General features: G+C 50.9%; 1 protein-coding gene across 1 annotated transcript in view; it reads right to left on the bottom strand.

The window, feature by feature from the left end:
• The window catches only part of NOBOX (NOBOX oogenesis homeobox), a 498,422-nt gene that overhangs the window by 81,962 nt on the left and 397,432 nt on the right, over positions 1-19,028 (bottom strand). Inside the window, exon 8 of the mRNA XM_069649778.1 lies at positions 11,979-12,317. Within this exon, the coding sequence (XP_069505879.1) occupies positions 11,979-12,317 (339 nt within the window). The remainder of the gene's footprint in view (positions 1-11,978; positions 12,318-19,028) is intronic.

Here is a 19,028-nt window from a genome sequence, read left to right on the forward strand (position 1 = left end):
GCGTTCCATGCTGCTCATCCTACAAAAGGGACACGCCCCCGTGGCTCTGCGCATCTCAATGCTACCGCTACCTGTAGTCGGACGTGCTTAGCCGGAGTTCGATCGGGGCGCTCGCTTGATTCCTCGTTCCCAGTCCCCTGAATTCCCTCCTGTTCCCTTTCCTCCCCAATCTCCTGGAAAACCTTCCGCGCTAGATTCACGGTCTTCCGTGCCTCCGAGCGTACCTTAATTACTTCCTGGAATTACCCTGGACTTGTAGAACACTCCTGGAAACTGAACCGCTACTCTCACGCTGGACGCCGAAGACCGGCGTTCTGGACTATACAAATCCCGGACCGTAAAGAAGAAGAAATCCCAGAAGGTCGCAAGTACACGACAGAAACAGGTGAGAAGGGGAGAGACTTGTGACAGATTGAGACGCCTTAAAAACGATACAGATTCAGAGATGGAAGCCGCCGTTCAAGACCACATGCGAGGCATGCAGGAATTAACAACGGAGGTACAGAACCTCAAGGCAGAGAACACAGCATTAAAGCAGCTAGTTCTATCACGTGATTCCGCAACCAAAGAAAGTGTAATATTGGGTGGAATAGTGGACAAGTATGACGGTTCTTCCAAGACTCTCCGCGCCTTCCTTGATTCGTGTTTAGTTCACTTCACATTCAAGCTCTACTACTTCTCCACTCCTAGAGCAAAGGTGGGTTTGATGATTTCACACCTCACTGGAAATGTATTGACTTGGGCAACCCCCCTAGTCAATACAAGCGACGCTCTCCTGGATGACTATGATGGCTTTGTGAGAGCCCTTAAGGAAATGTTTGATCGCTCAGAGCAGAGAAGAGGAAGTCTAAGGCAAGTCTCCAAAAGACCATCACGGAACATGCCCCTAGAGCAGAGTCAACTGTTCCTTCTACCCCGGACCCAGAACCTATGCAACTAGAAGCCTTTCGTGGACCCATTACCCCTCAGGAAAGGATGCGATGAATCCATACTGGTCTATGCATGTATTGCGCCTCTGATAAACATCTTGTGAGAGAATGTCCCATTGCTCCTCCACGGCGTTCGGGAAACGCTGGCTACCGATCCTAGATGGAGCACAGTGTCGGGAGAGAGATGTTTGCTCCACATCAATTCCAGCCTTGAACTCTCCTGGACAAAATAACCTTGTGGTTCTGCAGGCCCTACTATCGTCTTCCAAGACAGAATCCTACCCCATCCTGGCATTAGTTGACTGCGGAGCTGTACGCGTATTTCTAGATCAAGATTGGGTCACTGCTCATAACATTCCACATGAAAGCCGAGTTACAATGCAACCAGTAGAGGCAATTGATGGAAGGCCTCTTTCCTCAGGACCCATTACCCTTCAGAATAAAGAGATTCTACTTTCTATTAATCACCATCAAGAGAGAATCAAATTTGACCTAATTAAATCAGCCCATTATCCGATGGTTCTTGGGATGCCCTGGCTGCAGAGGCCCAATCCTTACATCAACTGGGCAGCCGGCTCACTGTTTCTTGGATCTGAATTTTGCATGGCTCACTGCCTATCCCTGGATACCTTACCAAAGCCTTCTAGAGACTTTGAAGAGAACCAACAAAGTCCAGTCACCGTTTATAACCTCATCCAGATTCCCAGGGCCTACCAAGCCTTTTCTGATGTTTTTTCGACCGCGATAGTCCAAGCTCTCCGTCCTCACAGGCCAGAGGATTGTGGCATCAATACCAAACCCCAAGCCGTGATTCATTTTGGCAGAATGTTTATATTATCTGAACCTGAAAAGAAGGCTCTCTGAGAATACCTGGATACTAACCTGGAAAATGGCACCATACGCCCGTCCAAATCTCCAGCGGGTGCTTCATTGTTCTTCGTTCCAAAGAAACATACCAAAGAACTCAAACCATGTCTGGACTACCGTGGTCTAAATCAGTGCACTCTCAAGGACCGTTATCCTCTACCCCTCATCTCGGATATCCTGGAAGCAGTCAGATGTGCAGTAATCTTCACAAAACTAGACCTAAGGGATGCTTACCATCTCAGTCGTATAAAGGAAGGTGACGAATGGAAAACAGCCTTTAGAACTCCCTTCGGCCATTTTGAATATCTGGTCATGCCCTTTGGACTTGCTAATGCCCCAGCAGTTTTTCAACGTTTCATGGATAGGGTGTTCTCGGACATGCTGTTCCTCTTCGTTATCGTCTACCTGGATGACATCTTGATCAACTCCAAGGACCTTCTAAGGCATGAAGAGCATGTTAAGGCAGTCTTACAACGATTACGTGAACACAAACTCCTAGCTAAACCCGAGAAATGCCTGTTTCACGTCACTTCTGTTCATTACCTAGGATTTGTCCTTAGTCCAGAAGGAATTGGAATGGATCCTTCAAAGGTAAAAGCCATACTATCTTGGCCGGCTCCCACATCCCTGAAACAGATTCAATCTTTCCTGGGACTTGCCAATTTTTACCAAAAGTTCATACCGTACTTCTCTGAAATTGTTCAACCGATCATTGCTCTCTTGAAGAAAGATGCTCCATTTCTCTGGTCTACAGATCAAGACAAGGCATTCCAACGATTAAAGACAGAGTTTACTCAAGCCCCCATCCTGGCTCAACCCGATATTAACCGACCATTCCTAGTGGAGACGGATGCATCCAATTACGCCATAGGAGCAGTACTAAAACAGGAATTTGAGGACAAATTGGAGCACCCCATTGCTTACCTTTCACGAAACCTGACGCCCAGTGAGACTCATTATTCTGTCTTGGAAAAGGAACTGCTAGCCATCCGCCAAGCCTTCACAGAATGGCGACACCTACTCCTGGGAGCTAGGCATCCAGTCCAGGTCCGTACGGACCATCGAAATCTTCAAGTTCTGCAATCTTTGGAGTGTAGGAACAGTCGTCAGGCCCGTTGGGCCTTCTTCTTTGACCAGTACAGTTCCACATCCATCATGTCCCTGGATCACAAAACATAATTGCTGATGCCCTTTCCAGACGTCCTGACTATGAAAACTCTGAGGATCGGACCTTTCCAAAGAAGTTTCCTCACACGATCTTTGTTGCCCAAGCACTCATCCTCCTGGAGAATATCCAAGGTCAACTCGACTTTTGGACCTCTGGAAGGAGCACAAGAGAAATAACAGATGGAATCTCACAGCTAAGGACGGGTATCTATTCAAAGATAATCGCCTAGTCATTCCCACTCCTGGACTGAGACAAAGGATCACAAGTCTATGTCATGATACCTTACATTCGGGACATCGTGGGATAACCAACACTCTCCATCTAGTACAAAGACAGTTTTGGTGGCCCAAGATGAAGGATGATATTAGGATTCATGTCCAAACATGCGCAGTTTGCAATCAGAACAAACACGATAATAAGAAGCCAGCCGGACTCCTACTCCAACCAGCAATACCAACAAGACCCTGGGAAGTCATTGCCACTGATTTTATCGTGGAATTACTACCCTCTAGAGGCTACACAACAATCATAGTCACTATTAATTTGTTTACTGATATGGCTCATTTACACCCTTATCCAAACTACCTTCCTCATCAGACCTTGCTGGAATTTTCCTGGAACACATATTCCGACTTCATGGGTTGCCTTCCAAGATCATTTCAGACCGAGGACCTTAGTACATATCTCAGTTTTGGAAGCAAGTATGTCGTATTCTGGGAATCCAACGTACCCTATCCTCTGGCTACCACTCACAAACCAATGGAGCCACGGAGTGTGTGAACCAGACTCTCTAACAATATCTACGATGTTTCGCCACAAAAACGGCCTTAATTGACCTTAAGACACAAATCGACGAGTTGAAGGATGAAGGTAAAATAGCTATGCTCCTCCTGCTCGATTTATTGGCAGCCTTTGACCTGGTTGACCATGCAGTGTTATGTAAGCATCTAGCGTCTGCCGCCCATTTCTCAAGGGAAGCTATAGCCTGGGTACAATCCTTACTAGCCAACCGAACGATGAGAGTGTTCTCCCCCTTAGCTTCAGCGGACCCAATACGTATCACCTGTGGCGTTCCAAAAGGTTCATGTGTCTCTCCCACATCCCACAATGCACAATATCTTCACTAAACCACTCTTCGACAAACTTGACAGATTGGGGGTAATTTATACAAATTACGCGGATGACACGCAGATCCTCACACCACTATCTGGCAACTTTGTCGCAGACTCAGCTCTAGTGAACAAGATTTACCTCCTCATTCAGGCATGGATGGCCTCCCACGGCCTCTGCCTGAATGACGACAAAACAGGGATACTGATCCTGGGCTCCGACTCCAACCTCAAAAAACTCAGCCCCAGCTACACGGCCTTTAATATAGATGGTAATGTAATCAAGGTGGTAACTGAGGTAAAAACACTAGGTTTCTTCCTTGATTCCACACTTTCTCTCAAAAAACAAGTCAATTCCCTGGCCTCATCCACAGCCTACACCTGCAAATTAATCAGGGCCTGTAGACCCTACCTCTCCAAAACTAACTGCATCACGCTAGCCAACGCCTTAATAATAACTCTACAGTCCAATGTAAAGTCAGTGAGCAGAGATGGGCTACTGTAGGAAAGTATAGCTTTCTCATTTTAAGAGGTTGTTCATCCTTACTGACAGGGTATTTCTGGCAGAGCCTGCAACAAAAGAATGACAGGGAAACACACAGCCCTTAAGTAATGGAATAGAGAGAGGTGCACCATCATCTGAACAGGCATTGGCATGTAGAAGCAGAAAAGCAGTGAGAAATGTGCGCAAACACGGAAGGTGAACACGAGCACAAGCAGCATCAATTTGAACTAGTAGAAATCATGAGTCATGCACACACACACACACACACAACCAACAGCCAGTATGCTACTCTGCTATTCCCACACAGACCTACTCCTCTTTTGAATGTCTTGTCTGCCAACTCTCTCTCTCTCTCCTAACCATTCCCTTACCGTGGCTACTATCTATCGACCACCTGGTCAAATTTCCTCCTTCCTCTCCGAGTGGGCGGACCTCTCCTCCTCACTCCTGCCCTCAACCACTCAACTCCTCCTTCTTGGAGACTTCAACATCCACCTGGATGCCTCCTGTCCCCCCTCTGGACTTTTTCGCGACCTCTGCGACTCTCTCTCACTCTCTATTTTCCCATCTGGGCCGACCCATTCTGCAGGGCACACTCTAGATGCCCTGATCTCTTCTGACCTTCTCTGTCCCTCTCTCCACTCCTCTCTCCTGGAGTGATCACTTTCTCCTTTCTTCCCACCTCACCTTCCCTACCCCACAGGCTAAGCCACCCTCATCACTGCCACCCTCCTTCTCGGTCATCTGACCCATGAAGCGTGTGTCAGTTGAGGCTTTCGCTGCCACCTTCTCGCCCCCTCTCCCCCCCTCGGCTGACTCCCATCCTGACACAGCCCTCTCCCCTCTCCACTCTGCTATATCTGATACTCTTGATATCCTTGCCCCTGTCATGAGAATACGCCTGAAGCCCAAAGCCAAATGCAACTCCTGGTATGACTCGGATCTCGTCACCCTTAAACGCAAGTGCAGGGTGGCAGAGAGGAAATGGCGTGCTTCATGTTCATCCTCTGACAAACTGGCCCGTCGCCTGCTCCAAAGGCAATACCGGCTCTCCGTTCTCACCAAGAAGAGAGCCCTTATCCAAGCCCGCATCACTGTGGCATCTAACAATTCGGCCGAACTCTTTAAAATCTGCAAGGAGCTGGCCAACCCTGCTGCAGTACCTACCTCTCCTGTCCCCTCCCAGGCCCTCTGTACGGCACTGGCCTCCCACTTCATTTAAAAAACTCAGGACATCCTGTCCTCACTCTCCTCCTATCACCTCCCCCCTCTATTCCCTGCCCGTCCTCTGGCCCTTCTGCAGCCACCCCTCCTCTCCCCTTCTCTGCCTTTCCCCTTTTGTCTGCTGACGAGGTTTCGAGACAAGTCCGATCTATGAAAGTCTCGTCAAAACAGGTCCACCCCTGTTCCTCCAAAACTATCAAGGACCACATCGACTCCTTGGCTCCTGCCCTTGCTGACTTCTGCAACCACTCCTTCGCCTTTGGAGTCTTCCCATCCCTCTGAAGAACTCCCTTGTGCACCCCCTTCTTAAGAAACCCTCTTCCGACCCTTCCTGCCCAGCTAACTATCGCCCAATCTCTATCACTCCCTTCCTGGAAAAGCTCCTGGAGAAACTGGCCATCTCTCAGCTTAATCTCCATGCTGAATCTGTTGGTAGCCTTCATGACCATCAGTCTGGCTTCAGAGCCGCCAGAAGCACGAAAACAGCTCTCCTGAACATCCGTGAGGATCACACACTGTGGGTAATAATAAGCAGCGCTCAGATACCTGAGGGTTCGTAGCGCTATATAAGTGCCAAATTATTATCTACTTCTCGAATCTTGACTCTAATATTCTGTGTGTTCTCATTTTGCTTGTTCTCTCTTCTGCCTTTCATACTGTCAACCATACCATCCTGCTCAACCGTCTCCGTGATAACCTGGGTATCACTGGTCAGGCTCTGGCTTGGCTGACCTCTTTCCTCTCAAATCGACCCTCCCAGGTACAACTGGGGTCTTTCCTCTCTGACAACTTTTTCTCTACCTGTGGTGTCCCCGAGGGTTCTAACCTCTCTCCCTGGCTGTTCAACCAGTATCTGGCACTTCATGCAATCCACATCTCTGCTCTCTGCCCCAGCTTTCAGTGCTATGCGTATGATACCCAGCTCATTTTCAGGCTACCCTTGGCCTCCTCTTCTCCTTCCCTCATCTCTGACTGTCTTTCTGCTATCCAGGAATGGTGTGCCGCCAACGACCTCTGCCTTAATGCCAGTAAGACTGAGATTCTACTCATCGGCACACCCACTCCCTCCTTCCCTGCAGCTCTCTGGCCGGTCTCTCTTGGCCCTCTTCCTGCTCCTACCTGCAAGCCAAAAAACCTCGGGGTCATCTTCGACTCCACACTCTCCTTCTCTCCTCACATTTCTGATGTTTCTAAGAAGTCACACTACCAGCTGCACCTCCTCAGAGGTATCCTTCCTTTCCTCTCCTTCCCCCAGAAGCTCACTGTCTCCAGAGCACTGGTTCTCTCGAAGCTGGACTACTGTAACAGCCTCTATCTAAATCTGCCTGCCTCTAGTCTCCGCCCGCTGCAACTCATCCAGAACAGGACTGCGAGACTTGTCCTTGGCCTCAAGCCCAGGGACCGTATCTCTCCAGGACTGAAATCGCTACACTGGCTCCCTGTGGCTGCGAGGATTAAGTTCAAAACCCTCTGCATTGTCTACAAGGCCTTCTGGGGCCTTGGGCTAAAATACCTTCAACTCTCTCTTCCTAAATATCTTCCTTCTCAAGCTCTTCGCTCATCCGCCTCCAACTCCCCCAGGGTCAGCCGCTTCTCCAAGCAACGAGTTGGGGGGAGATCTCTCTCCGCAGCAGAGGCCTCCCTCTGGAACAGCCTTCCTGCCTCCCTGAAACTTGAGGAGAACCATCTCCGGTTCCGGAAGCACCTCAAAACCTTCCTCTTTTCTTCTGCTTTCTCGCCCCCTCTCCCCCGCTAAATCACTGAAACTGTACTGAATCAGCAACTGGGCCACTCACCAATCTCGGTCCTTGGCCCAGCCACTCTCCCCTGCACTGCCTCCCTGGCAACCCCTGCACTGCGGGACTGTCTCTGTATCCCTACAGCCCCCCTTCCCAGCACTTGTCTGCACTCATACTGCACTTGCCACCAGCTGGCCCTTATTATTTATCTTGTATTTTACTAATCACTTTGTACTGCACTTTCCCCTCTCCCTTTCCCCCTAGCACTTTTCCCGTCCTCTCTACCCATGCACTTGCGTGATCTGAATGACACCTGGCCTAGTAGGATCGTTTCTGTCTCCCCTTGTTCCCCCCTCCCTGCCTTGTCGCGCCTTGAAACACTTGTGTATAGGCGCGTTACAAATGCCATATCATATCATATCAATAATGTCTAAACTAGATTATTGCAACGCCCTATATGCAGGCGCCAATAAAACTATCATAAACAAAATGCAAATACTACAGAACAATGCTCTTAGAGCAGCCTTAGACATACCCCGCAGAGAGCATATATCTAATATCAGAAATGACCACCACTGGCTAAAAATCAGTGACAGAATACTCCTCAAGACGCTCTCTATCACCTACAAAAGACTAAACAATACCGCGCCACCCTATATCTCGGCTAGACTGACCAGAAAATCTACCAGCCACCACACCAGAGCCCCTAACCATCTTCTGCTAGACCCCCAGATTTAGACTCACAAAATCGGGCGGTGCTAGTTTCCCGGTTCGAGCTGCCTGTGCCTGGAACGCACTCCCTTCTGCACTAAGAGATGACCAGCCCTACTCTAGATTCAGATGTAAAGTGAAAACTTGGCTCTGGTCTAAAGACACCTACCATATTGTTCCCCAGCACTAGACACTGGATTTCTGCATGTAAATAATTTGAAACCTGGACTACCTTGAAACTTGTACTATAGACTAGTGTGATTTGATGTACTCAGCTCGTATACTTGTACTGTAAAGACTGTAATAACATGTAATGCATTCACTGTATGTAACCAAGCTTAAGTATTCTTGTTACCGCTGCGCCCAGCTACCCCAGGGTTTTGAGCGCATTATCAAAATAGTAAACTAAACTAAACCCAAGGCCCGAGCCGTCTCGGTGTTCGCCTTGATGGCCTGCAGTGACTCGTTAACAGGTTGTTCCCGTCGAAAGGCATATCCAGAACCCTGGTCTGTACGTCCTGTCGGAAGTCGGTGGCCTTGAGCCAACTGCGCCGGCGAAGGCAAACGCTGTTGTGCATCTGACGAAAGCCGGTGTCGGCGATGTCCGTGGCCACCGTAATGGCATGGTCCGACGCCACTTCTCCTTCCTGTAGGATTTCAGGGCCTCAGCCCTCTTGTCGTCCGGGAGGAAGTCCAGCAAGGGAGCGATCTTGAATCACAGCTCCCTGTCGTAGCGTGCCATGATCGTGAGGGCATTGGCCGCTTTAATCGTCGTCGCCGCTGACGATATGACCCGTCATTCCATGGCGTTCAGCTTCTTCCCCTCGCCGTCCAGCGGGGATGTTGAAGTTGATGCCATCGCCCCCGCCGCTTTCTTCTTGGCTGCCGCGGAGACCACTGAATCCGGGGACGGCTGTGCCCTGAGGCAGATAGGGGCGGAGTCCGGGACCCGGTACTTCTTCTCGTACCGGTCTCTCTTAGCAGGAGCCTTGGACGGGTTCTTCAGGAGTGCCAGCCCCTCGTCCCAAATGTCGTCTAGTAACGGGACTGAGAGGACAGTCTTCCTCTTGGCCTCCCGCCGTTGGTTCTTCTGTTCTTCGGGGCAGAACTGGAAGAGCTCAGATGCCCTGGCGATCATGGCGTGGAAGGAGCTAATTTTGTCGGGTGGGGGTGGGGGAGGCCTGAGGAGGTGGTGAAGGGAGGTCCATTCCATCGTCACCACCATCGTCATCTGTCCCCGTCATCGCCGTCTCCGTCTCATCCCTCGGTGGAGGGGATGGGAGTGAAGGCGTGAAGGGGGGGGGAGGAGGATGGACTCGTCTCCGCTTGTTAGGCGGGCTCCCCGATGGACCAGGCTCCGCTGGGTCGTCGGTGGGGGGTAAGTGCATCCTTGTCCTTATCTCTGTGCACAGGTTCTGAATAGCCATCAAGCTGAATTGTCCTGTGGTACGGGCACCGGCTGCAACGGGAGCGACGGCTGGGGCGTGGGATCCTCCGCGGCCGTACCTTCCTCGTCGGCCTCCCCATTGCTCTCCTCGCCGGGATCCTTCCTGTGGGTCCTGGATTCCTCGAACTTCTTGTCCAGGATCCTTTGGACGCTCGCCAACTCATCCTCAGAGGTGGTATCCGTGTCTTTTATAGCTGGGGTTTCACGGGGGTCTTCTCGATAGGCAGAAAAGATGATTCCCTCTGGGGTGGCAGGGAAACTTTAGCCCGTGAAGCCGTCTCCACTGTGGAAGCCTCCTTAGGTTTCGCCAGAGCCGCCATGACTCCTTCAATCGAGGCCTTAGCCGGGTGAATCAGGGCCTTCACAACCTTGCCCGTGCCTGAGGCCTTCACCTTGGGGGGAGGGTCACCGCCTCGCTCCCCCTCGGCTGTCTCCTTCGGGATCGACCGGGGCTTCTCCTGAGGCTTACACGGGTTCTTCGACTTCCTATTCACCAAGCCAGAGCGTTGGCTCGTGGTTGATGGCGTTGGTGATAATGCGCCCTGCCTGGCAACCAAGGAGCCTGACCGATCAGCACTCCCGGTGCCCGCGGACTCGCGGTCCTTTGCCTTTTGTTGGGCCCCCGTCGCCGGAGCGCCCTCAAAGGTCGTAGAAGACCACTCGGATGACTTCTTCTCACCTGCTGCTGGGCTCTTACCCTCCAGCCAGTTGGTGAGTCGGATACGACGATCCTTCATAGTGATCCTTCATAGTCCGTTCGGACATATTCGTGCAAAACGCACAGTCCTTCTGCATGTACGTTTTGTCTTCGTGAAGGCAGTAGAGGCATCGAGAGTGCTCATCCTCCTTGAAGACATTTTGTAATCTGCATCCAGGGCAGCTCCTGAAAAGCTTGGATCCGGACGTCGCGTGTCCTTTGTCCTGGGCCATGTCCACGTGGGGTAGGCATCAAAGATCTTCCGGAATCCTCCAAGAAGTGAAAACTCTATGAAAATTCGTCCTTGAGGGGTGTAGAAAATTCCAAAACGGGTCCCCGTTGATCAGAATTAGAATCGGTGGAGCTTGAGGCTCGACTGACCGAAAAAGTGAGAATCAACTCTTTGAAAAATCGCAAAATGCAGGAAAAGCTCGAGAGCTATAGCACGAGGACTCCCACCACTTGAACGTGCGGTAAAAATCTGAAGATGGCTGCCAGAGGAGGGGCTTAGGTAGAGGCCAGTCATTGGCTGGGGACAGTATGACCCAGAGACCAGTGATTGGTTACTAGTAGAAAGACAGTTCAGAACAAAACTGAAACAGTTTTTTTCTCTACTGAGGATTCCCAGCCTGACGACAGGGAATATTCATGAGCATGTGAATCCATGCCAGTCCCCATGCTGGAGAAGACAGGTTTCCATAAGCAGAGGACAGCAGTGGTGAGAAGACAGGTATCCAGAAGCAGAGGACAGCAGTGGTGAGAAGACAGGTTTCCATAAGCGCAGGACAGCAGTGGTGAGAAGACAGGTTTCCAGAAGCAGAGGACAGCAGGGGTGAGGAGACAGGTTTCCAAGTAGGCCAGGATATGGTGGTGTTATAATCCCTCCCCAAGGTGATGAAAGCTCTGTTCCGCTTCAGGCATACTGAAACCACCCCTGCTCAGCCTTAATGACAGATCAGGGAAATACTAGCTAGAGGATTCAGCTCCTAACACTCGAAGAATGAGTTATTCTGATAGACTGACCTATGTGATGGCTGGAAACTGACCTCTCCTTCAGTCTTTGGTTCCAGTGCATCCGCTAACAGCCCACCCTGTGGCGTAAACAAGGAAAGGCTCCTCCTTAAAACCTAGTCAACACCCTCCACTCCCCATCCCGGCTGAGACGCGGCCATCTGCTCCCTCCTGTTTGCTCCCCTGGTTACTTGCAGATCCCTTGCTGACAAACTGACGGCCCCCTCGACCGGGTTAGCTCACAGGTCCCTTATATTAATCACTTTCAATTTGCCTCCCTTGCCGTGCACTTCGCCCCTAGGACTTGTAAAGCGCTTCAAGGTTTCCCGAAACTAGATACACTCAATAAATACCTGAATAATAATTGGTTCCTATGAGAAATGTCGAAGTCATGACTATAGTCCCCAGCAGGGACTAAGCTGACTGCTATGTGATAAAAGCCATTCCCACCCACCCCATCATTATGGTCACAGGTGTGGTAGCTAGCCACTGAAACCCCATAAGATACCTGGCCTGGTAATGGTGTGGGCACTGGCAGAAAGTTATCACATGTTGTAGTGGAGAGACTTACCGATGCTGCTCTGACTCTCCTGGGTTTCGGTGGCTGCTGAGTTCTCTGTGTGGACCATATTGTACTCTGCTGCTTGCCCATGCTGGGCCTGGTAAGTGCACTGTGGCTGCACCGCAGCTCCAGTCACTGGAGCTATGGCAGTGCTGCCCTTCACAGTCTGACCAAAGCGTGCAACCGGGTGGGCGACGGTCGAGGCTGCCTGCGTGTAGAGGCCGTGATCTGTGGAATACCGCGAGCTTGCTCCAGCAAACTGCGGGGCATGCTGGAGAAGCTGTCCAGGGAATGGGACCCGCTGCATGTAGACGTCACTCCAGGGCATGGTCTGGAAGGCTATGCCCCCTGCGGGATAAACATACAACAGGGACACAGGATGAGATAGAGGCAGGTACTGATGATTGTGTATGAAGAGATGAGGAAAGAGAGCAGGATGTAAAGACCAAGAGGCGAGAATACCAGCGAAAGAAGTGTACACAGATAGAAGCTGTGGTACAAGTAGCTTTTAAATACCCGGGGGACAGAATAAAATGTCTCTCATTTCTTATAGTGACCCTGTCCAATAGTTCTACATCTACTGCCCAATGGGATCAATCAGGCAAGTGCAACTCTCTTTGGTAAGTGGCAGGGAGGTGTGTTGCTGAAGTAGAGGAACGGGCGGTAATCGGGGCTGAGTCCATGTGTCAGGGCCATGAGGTGGGTATCTGACCCCTCTCCCAACTCAGCCCCTCTTCCGGTCCCAGCCCTCACCCAGTCTTCAGGGATGCACCCCCCTGCAATCAACCTACCAAGAAAGAAAGAACCAATACCAGATCTCAGACACACCTGTCTCTGGTTGCACAATGAAAATGCTGGAGGACTCCTCCCGCAAAACTATATGTCAATCAGGGAAAGGTGGCCAAGTACAGTGCAATCTTCAACAGTGTGCAGTGCTGAAATACCTCATGGAAAAAGCAGGCTGAGAACCAACGTGTTTCTTGATGAGTAATCTTGCACGATTGCTCCCTAGCATGACACTTCTTGCTCCACAGACAAGCGTCAGAGGGGCCTAAGCGCTGACCATTCTCACAAACAAGTACACACTGTGTGACATCCTTCAGATGGCGTCACTTCTCCCCAGGGGAGAACCCCTCTCCATGAGGCTAGGGAGTTGAGGCCGCCAACCAATACTCCTCCTAAGGGTGGTAACATGTGGGAGGATCTCGTGGAGAGGGGATCCTCTTTTGGGGATAAGGATGTTGATTGGGAAGCACATCCCCTTTAAACCCCACCCAATAGGTTGGCGGTAGGACCTGACCCTTATGGGTCTAAACTCATGTCCAAAACCATGCATTATTGTGAAACATTGAACCATCCTGATGTTTTATGTAGCAAGATGAAGAAGCACTTGAGAACGATGTAAGCGACTGGGAAAAGTACCAGGATAGCTGTAGTCAATGGAATTGACGTTACGTCAGAGCAGGCCCTACTACATCAGGGTGTTAGAAACAAACGAAAAAGGAAGGGTACTGAGGGGAGTACACGGAATAGTACCAGAAAGACTACAGAGGAGAGTACCGGAGGGAGTACCAGAGAGCGTACCAGAACCGGGGAGAGAGATGTAGAGAGCAATTGAGGCGGAGAAAGAAATCAAGAATGAGAGAACGAGAGGTGGGGGTGCGTGGCCAGCATGTGAGTGTTAAGGATGCGAGTCCTTGAGCGCTCCCTTGGCCGCCGACATTATCCTGAAAAACATCTTGTTTGGTGCGGCGAAAGCTGCAGGAAATATACCCATAGCGAGGCGAACATGCACTGAATATTTGTGAGAAGTTGGAGCTTGAGAATCGAAATCCTGACAGAGTTACTCGGAACTGACAACCGCACCTCCTCGGCGCGGAAAAGACAAGATGGCTGCCGTATACTGCCAGCGCTGAGGTGGAGTGCTGCGTGTTAGGCAGAATCCACTGCAGTTCCCTTGGGGAGCACTACAGCAGATTAAAACTACAGCTGTGGCTAAGCAGTCAGACTTATCTCAAGAGGGAGATGAGCAGTATTCAGGGTTTACACAACAGGACTGCAGTAATATGGACCAAGGAAACACTGACCAAAGCTTTGTATCAAAAAGAATATATATATTTATTTTACACACTCTGATGTTCACACACAAATCACTATTATAAAAGCAAGTTAAATCAGTCAATAAAAGTATACACGACTCCCTATTTAAATTGTAGACAAGTTTGAGCAAGAGTGAAACCTAAGCAAAACGGCACAGTTAAAACCAAGCAGAAATGGCACTATCAATTTTTCAAAAGGGAGGGAAAGGCCAAGTTATACAGGAAGATACTCTTAAACACACCATCAACACTTCCCAAGAAGACTGTGAACAAGTCAGGCAAGGCAGTACTTTAGCATGTATAATACTGAGGTGAAACCCGAGCAAAATGGCACTTCACAAGTTTAAACAGAGGAAAGGAAAAGGTGGTTATAAGAGTTAGGTGCACCAACACATTTGTAGGCGAGAAGCAATCTAGAGAAGGCAGTTGTAACAGATTTAGCCAGAGTCAGTATGCCTGTGCCAGAGTCAGTAGTACAGGGCAAAGTGCCCAGGAGCAAAATTTCCTTGTAGCTGCAGTCAAGTCTTTGTTAAATGATTCGAATTGGCAGTTGCAAAAGTTGAAAGACAAAGGTAGATGATGGGGGCGGCCAACCCAGTAGGTAAGTAAAGGATTTAAAACACCTTTAGCAGTACCCACCGAAAAGGGAGGCCTGGCGGAACAATGTACCTTAAAATGTAGAGAGGCTCCTGCGATGGCGGTAGTTCGTGGCAGTTCCTGCAGTTCGGGAGATCCAGCAGAGGAAGAGAGGCTCTCGTCGTGGAGGAAGGTTCAAGTTACTGCACTGCCCAGGGATGAAAACAGCCGCAGTGCTGCCAAAACGGATTAAAAGGTACGCTCCTTTAAATCGCAGTCATGGTGGATGGGTGCCTGGCTATCCGGTCTCCTAGTGCTTGACACTGGCGATTCGACCAAGGCAGGTCCTGGAAGGCGACTGGCGAACTGGTTGGCCCCACCAGCTCAAGGGAAGAAGGCTCTTGTAGATAAAGATCTTCTCTCGTCATGTGGAAAGAACTGGTGAGACGCTGCAGCGAGGGTTCACCGGTGGTTCAGTCTTTGCAGATGTCTTTGGCTTCTCTCCTCTTCGGCTTCTTAGTTCCAGTGGCAGCGTCTTGTCCTCCAGCCCTCAGGACCCTGCTTTTATGCATCAAGACCCCCATTCATACAGCCTAGCCGTCACTCACAGAGTGGGGTGGCTCTCCTGGCGGGAGAACCCCCCCCAGCCTATCAGGGCAGAGTGTGACTTGAGTTGCGTAGGCAACCCTGTCCAGGGTGCCTATTCCCCGTCCCACACATCCTGTCTACCCCAGACTCAATGGCGCCTAGAGGAGGGCTTCTGCGCAGAAGCCCGCCAAAAGGACAAACAAAGGATCCCTGACCTGGGTAGGACTACAGAGAAAGACACGAGAAATAAATTAAATCTAAGTTCTGGCAATAAAAACCTACCGGAGTAAAGTTAATATTAAAATAAACCGGCAGTATGTTAGAGGCTGTCAGTAAAAGTGGTAGCCTCGAACAATGGGAAAATCCCATAGGAAAATATTCGTGGTTGAATATTTTCGGTAGTAACCACTGCCACCAGCCAGAAACCTTTGAGAGAGGGACTGTACGGTACCCCCTCGAAAATGAACACTAGGGAAAAACTATTAGCTCTTCCCAGTACCTCCATAGTAAGATGGGTTGCACTGGTTTTGTTCATAAGATTTGACTAGTAAAGTCAATGGGGACATGCCATGGGAGACAGTAGTCAGTCCCAGGGTATGGAGTCTATGTTTGGGGGGGCGCTACGAGGGTGCTGTGTACCACACATGTAAAATGATGATTCCTATGAGGGTGAGAAAAACCCCATAGACCATAAGCACACAAGATAGCCTAAAACACACACTAGCCATCTGTCTAAGAGTGGGGGAAAGGGTCTCACTCTTAGCAGGAGAAAAAACATAAACCCCTCAAATCCAGCAAAGCTGCTGGGGGACTCACTAGGTAAGGGAAATTAGCCTTAGAAGAGAATTCTCCCTAACACCGCTGGAGATGGAACAGTGACTGCAGCCGAAATCTGCAGCCCGATGGCAGTCACCGAGTATGGAAAGGGCGAAGACGGCGCGGCATACAAGTGGCTCTGACTGGAACACAGGTGACAGACCAGCGTGTTCGGGTGTGCGCTGCTGGCTGAGGTGTTACAGTATAGGCGGCGGGGAGAAGGCTAGAGTTCCTGCTGAGACAGCGCCATAACCGCCGGAGCTAGCGGGAGAGACTACAGCCTTGGAGATTAGGTGGAGGGAGGCGAGACGGACCACACTGCAATCGTCGAGGAGCAGGTGGAAAGAGGAACGCGGAGTCAGAGTCCGGGCTGTTGGACGGGCGCACCCTCCTTTGGCATACCTACTGACCCCCGGACTGCCTCCGTGGTGCACCTCGCAAAAGAGAGCGCTGACAACCCGTGGTGCTGGCCCGGAACCTGCGGCTGAGAAGGCGAGCGGCTGCCTGGATCGGAGGCACGGACAGTGTCCGCCGGTCCAGGGAACACTAGCTTAAGCTTGTGGGTGCTGCAACAGGCAGCAAGATACTGTGGAGGATGCCATAGAGACCCACTGACAGGCGCCTCCGGGGTAGCAGCCCACAAGAAGCGAAAAAACGGGACTTGCTCCCCAGAGCACGCCGGGTGACCGCCACAGAGCATCAGGCTGCGCAAACACAAACTCTTGGACCAACTGACACTGTGCAACATCTCCGTCCGGAGAGTCAACCAACCGGCCCAAGGCTAACCACACACAGGGAGCAAGACTACAGAGCAGCTGTGGAACTGCAGAACCACCGGCTCATCTGTAATGGTGCCAACAGAAAGCACCAGAACCCAGGTTAGTCAATCCCGAGACGCTAGACTCCCCCATAGCCACAGCAACAGCTGCACCGACAGTTGACACTGCCCCCATCTGCCCGAACTCTGGGGTGGCAGGGAGTTGCCAAGGGGTGCTCCAGGGTATCATTGGTTCCCCGGACCAGGCCCACTCTGACACAGGGGAGACCCCAGTGTGCCTGGATACGCCTACAAGCAAACTGAAAGGCATCCAGGACCTAATCACTTTTAACTCCACTAAGGAGCGGATAGACCCATACCGTACAGTGGGGTCGAACCTGGATTTCCCCTCTAGGGCCAGTTCTCTCTGAATCAAGAACGCAATAACTCTACAGCGGGACCCTTGTTCCTGAGTCCCTGTGGACTGGAAACTCTCTTGCCGCCCTCACGGGCTGGAACCACCCTGGTCAATGCTGCTAAGGACACTGTGACTCCCCCACCCTCCCTCCTCCTGGGGACACAAACAAAACCTACAAACACTGTGGATCCCTCGTTCCCTGGGGAGTACCAGGGCAAAATGGGCAAAGACAAGACAAAAAAGGCATCCACACAAAGCACAATGGATCAATATGCAACAAGTGCTCCCACCGCTTCAACAGACTCTGATCAGCAGTCGACCTCCCCTTCCATAGTGGAGCCTCTGTCGCTGAAAGACGGGATGGCGGCCATTGCCAACTCCCGTTCCTCCGCGGAGAAGAAGATAGATGGTATAGCGGCTGAAGTATCGTTTCTCCGCCACGACCTCCAGAAATTATCCTCCTGCACGGGGGTAGCGGAACACCGCATTTCTGGAGTGGAAGATGACCTCGGTGGGATGGACCAAACAGCTCTCACAGACGAGGACGCGCCTTAAGACCCTGGAGGCGCGGGTGGATGAGGGCGAAGGAAGCTCATGCCGCAATAATGTTCGCATCCTGGGCCTTCCGGAGAACACTGAAGCGCCCAGTATGGAACTCTTTTTGGAACAGTGACTAGCAGATCTCTTTGCACCAAAATCCTTTTCTAGGTTTTTCTCCATTGAAAGAGCGCATTGGATACCGGCTGGAAACCCTATCCCAGGCGCCCCGCCTAGAACAGTCATCACTAAAATTTAAAATTATCGCGATAGAGATGCAATCCTGCAGATGGCCCGCACGAAAGGGACTATCACAAATAACAGCTCCATAATCGCCTTCTTCTCAGACTATACCCGGGAGGTGCAAAACACCAGGCAATCCTTCGAACATCTGAAGAGGAAACTCCACTCTATGAACGTGAAATATGGGCTGCTCTTCCCCGTCCCAGCTAAAGATTTATCACAACAACACTACTGTACACTTCACAGATCCAATGGAGGCCTGGAAATGGGCGGAAAATCATATTGTAGGGAACAGGGGAATGGAGGACCCGGACCCCGGGAGGAGACCCCGAGCCCAGCCGAATCGGGAACTGCCTGCATGACAACCCTTGCCGCCGGAACAGAACGATCGCAAACAAGAAGCGGACTCTTGAAGACAACAATCCGAAAAGCGACAAGTGGGAAGAAGGAAGAAATAGAGACAGATGAGAAAGGATGCATCGATCTGGGGTACTGCATGAAAATATACCCCATTCTCGAAAATGCTACCAGTGCGACGGCGGCCACTGTGGCCACCACCCAAGATTTCAGGACTCCAGCAGGTGTACTGAGCCAGTTTGGAGTTGGGACAGTTTACGGTATTAAGTTTAAGCTGGCGAGATAGTTCTCGAACGCCAACAATGTACGTGTGACAGATACTTCAGGTTGGGGTGGAGTATGGGGAGGAGGGGGGGGGGAACAGGTTGGTAAGTACTGGTTATTGTTCAGAGTTATTAGATGTTCACGTGGCAACTCCGATGCAGCCACCCACTATATGCAATTCATATACCCATCCCAAACGGCCTTTATGACCCTAGAGCTACACACCACCCATGGGTCACACACGGGCTCTGATGACAGCCACTGATAGCTGTAAGTCCCTCAAGCTCTTCACCTGGAATGTGAACGGCATGGGCTCCGGAATTAAGCGCCGCCTCATCACCCAATTTCTCAACAGGCACTCCCTGGACATGGCCCTCCTCACAGAGACACATTTAGCAGGCTCG

The sequence above is a fragment of the Ambystoma mexicanum genome, chromosome 3p (genome assembly GCF_040938575.1).
Source record: "Ambystoma mexicanum isolate Mex_15411 chromosome 3p, UKY_AmexF1_1, whole genome shotgun sequence".
NCBI classification, from domain to species: Eukaryota; Metazoa; Chordata; class Amphibia; order Caudata; family Ambystomatidae; genus Ambystoma; species Ambystoma mexicanum.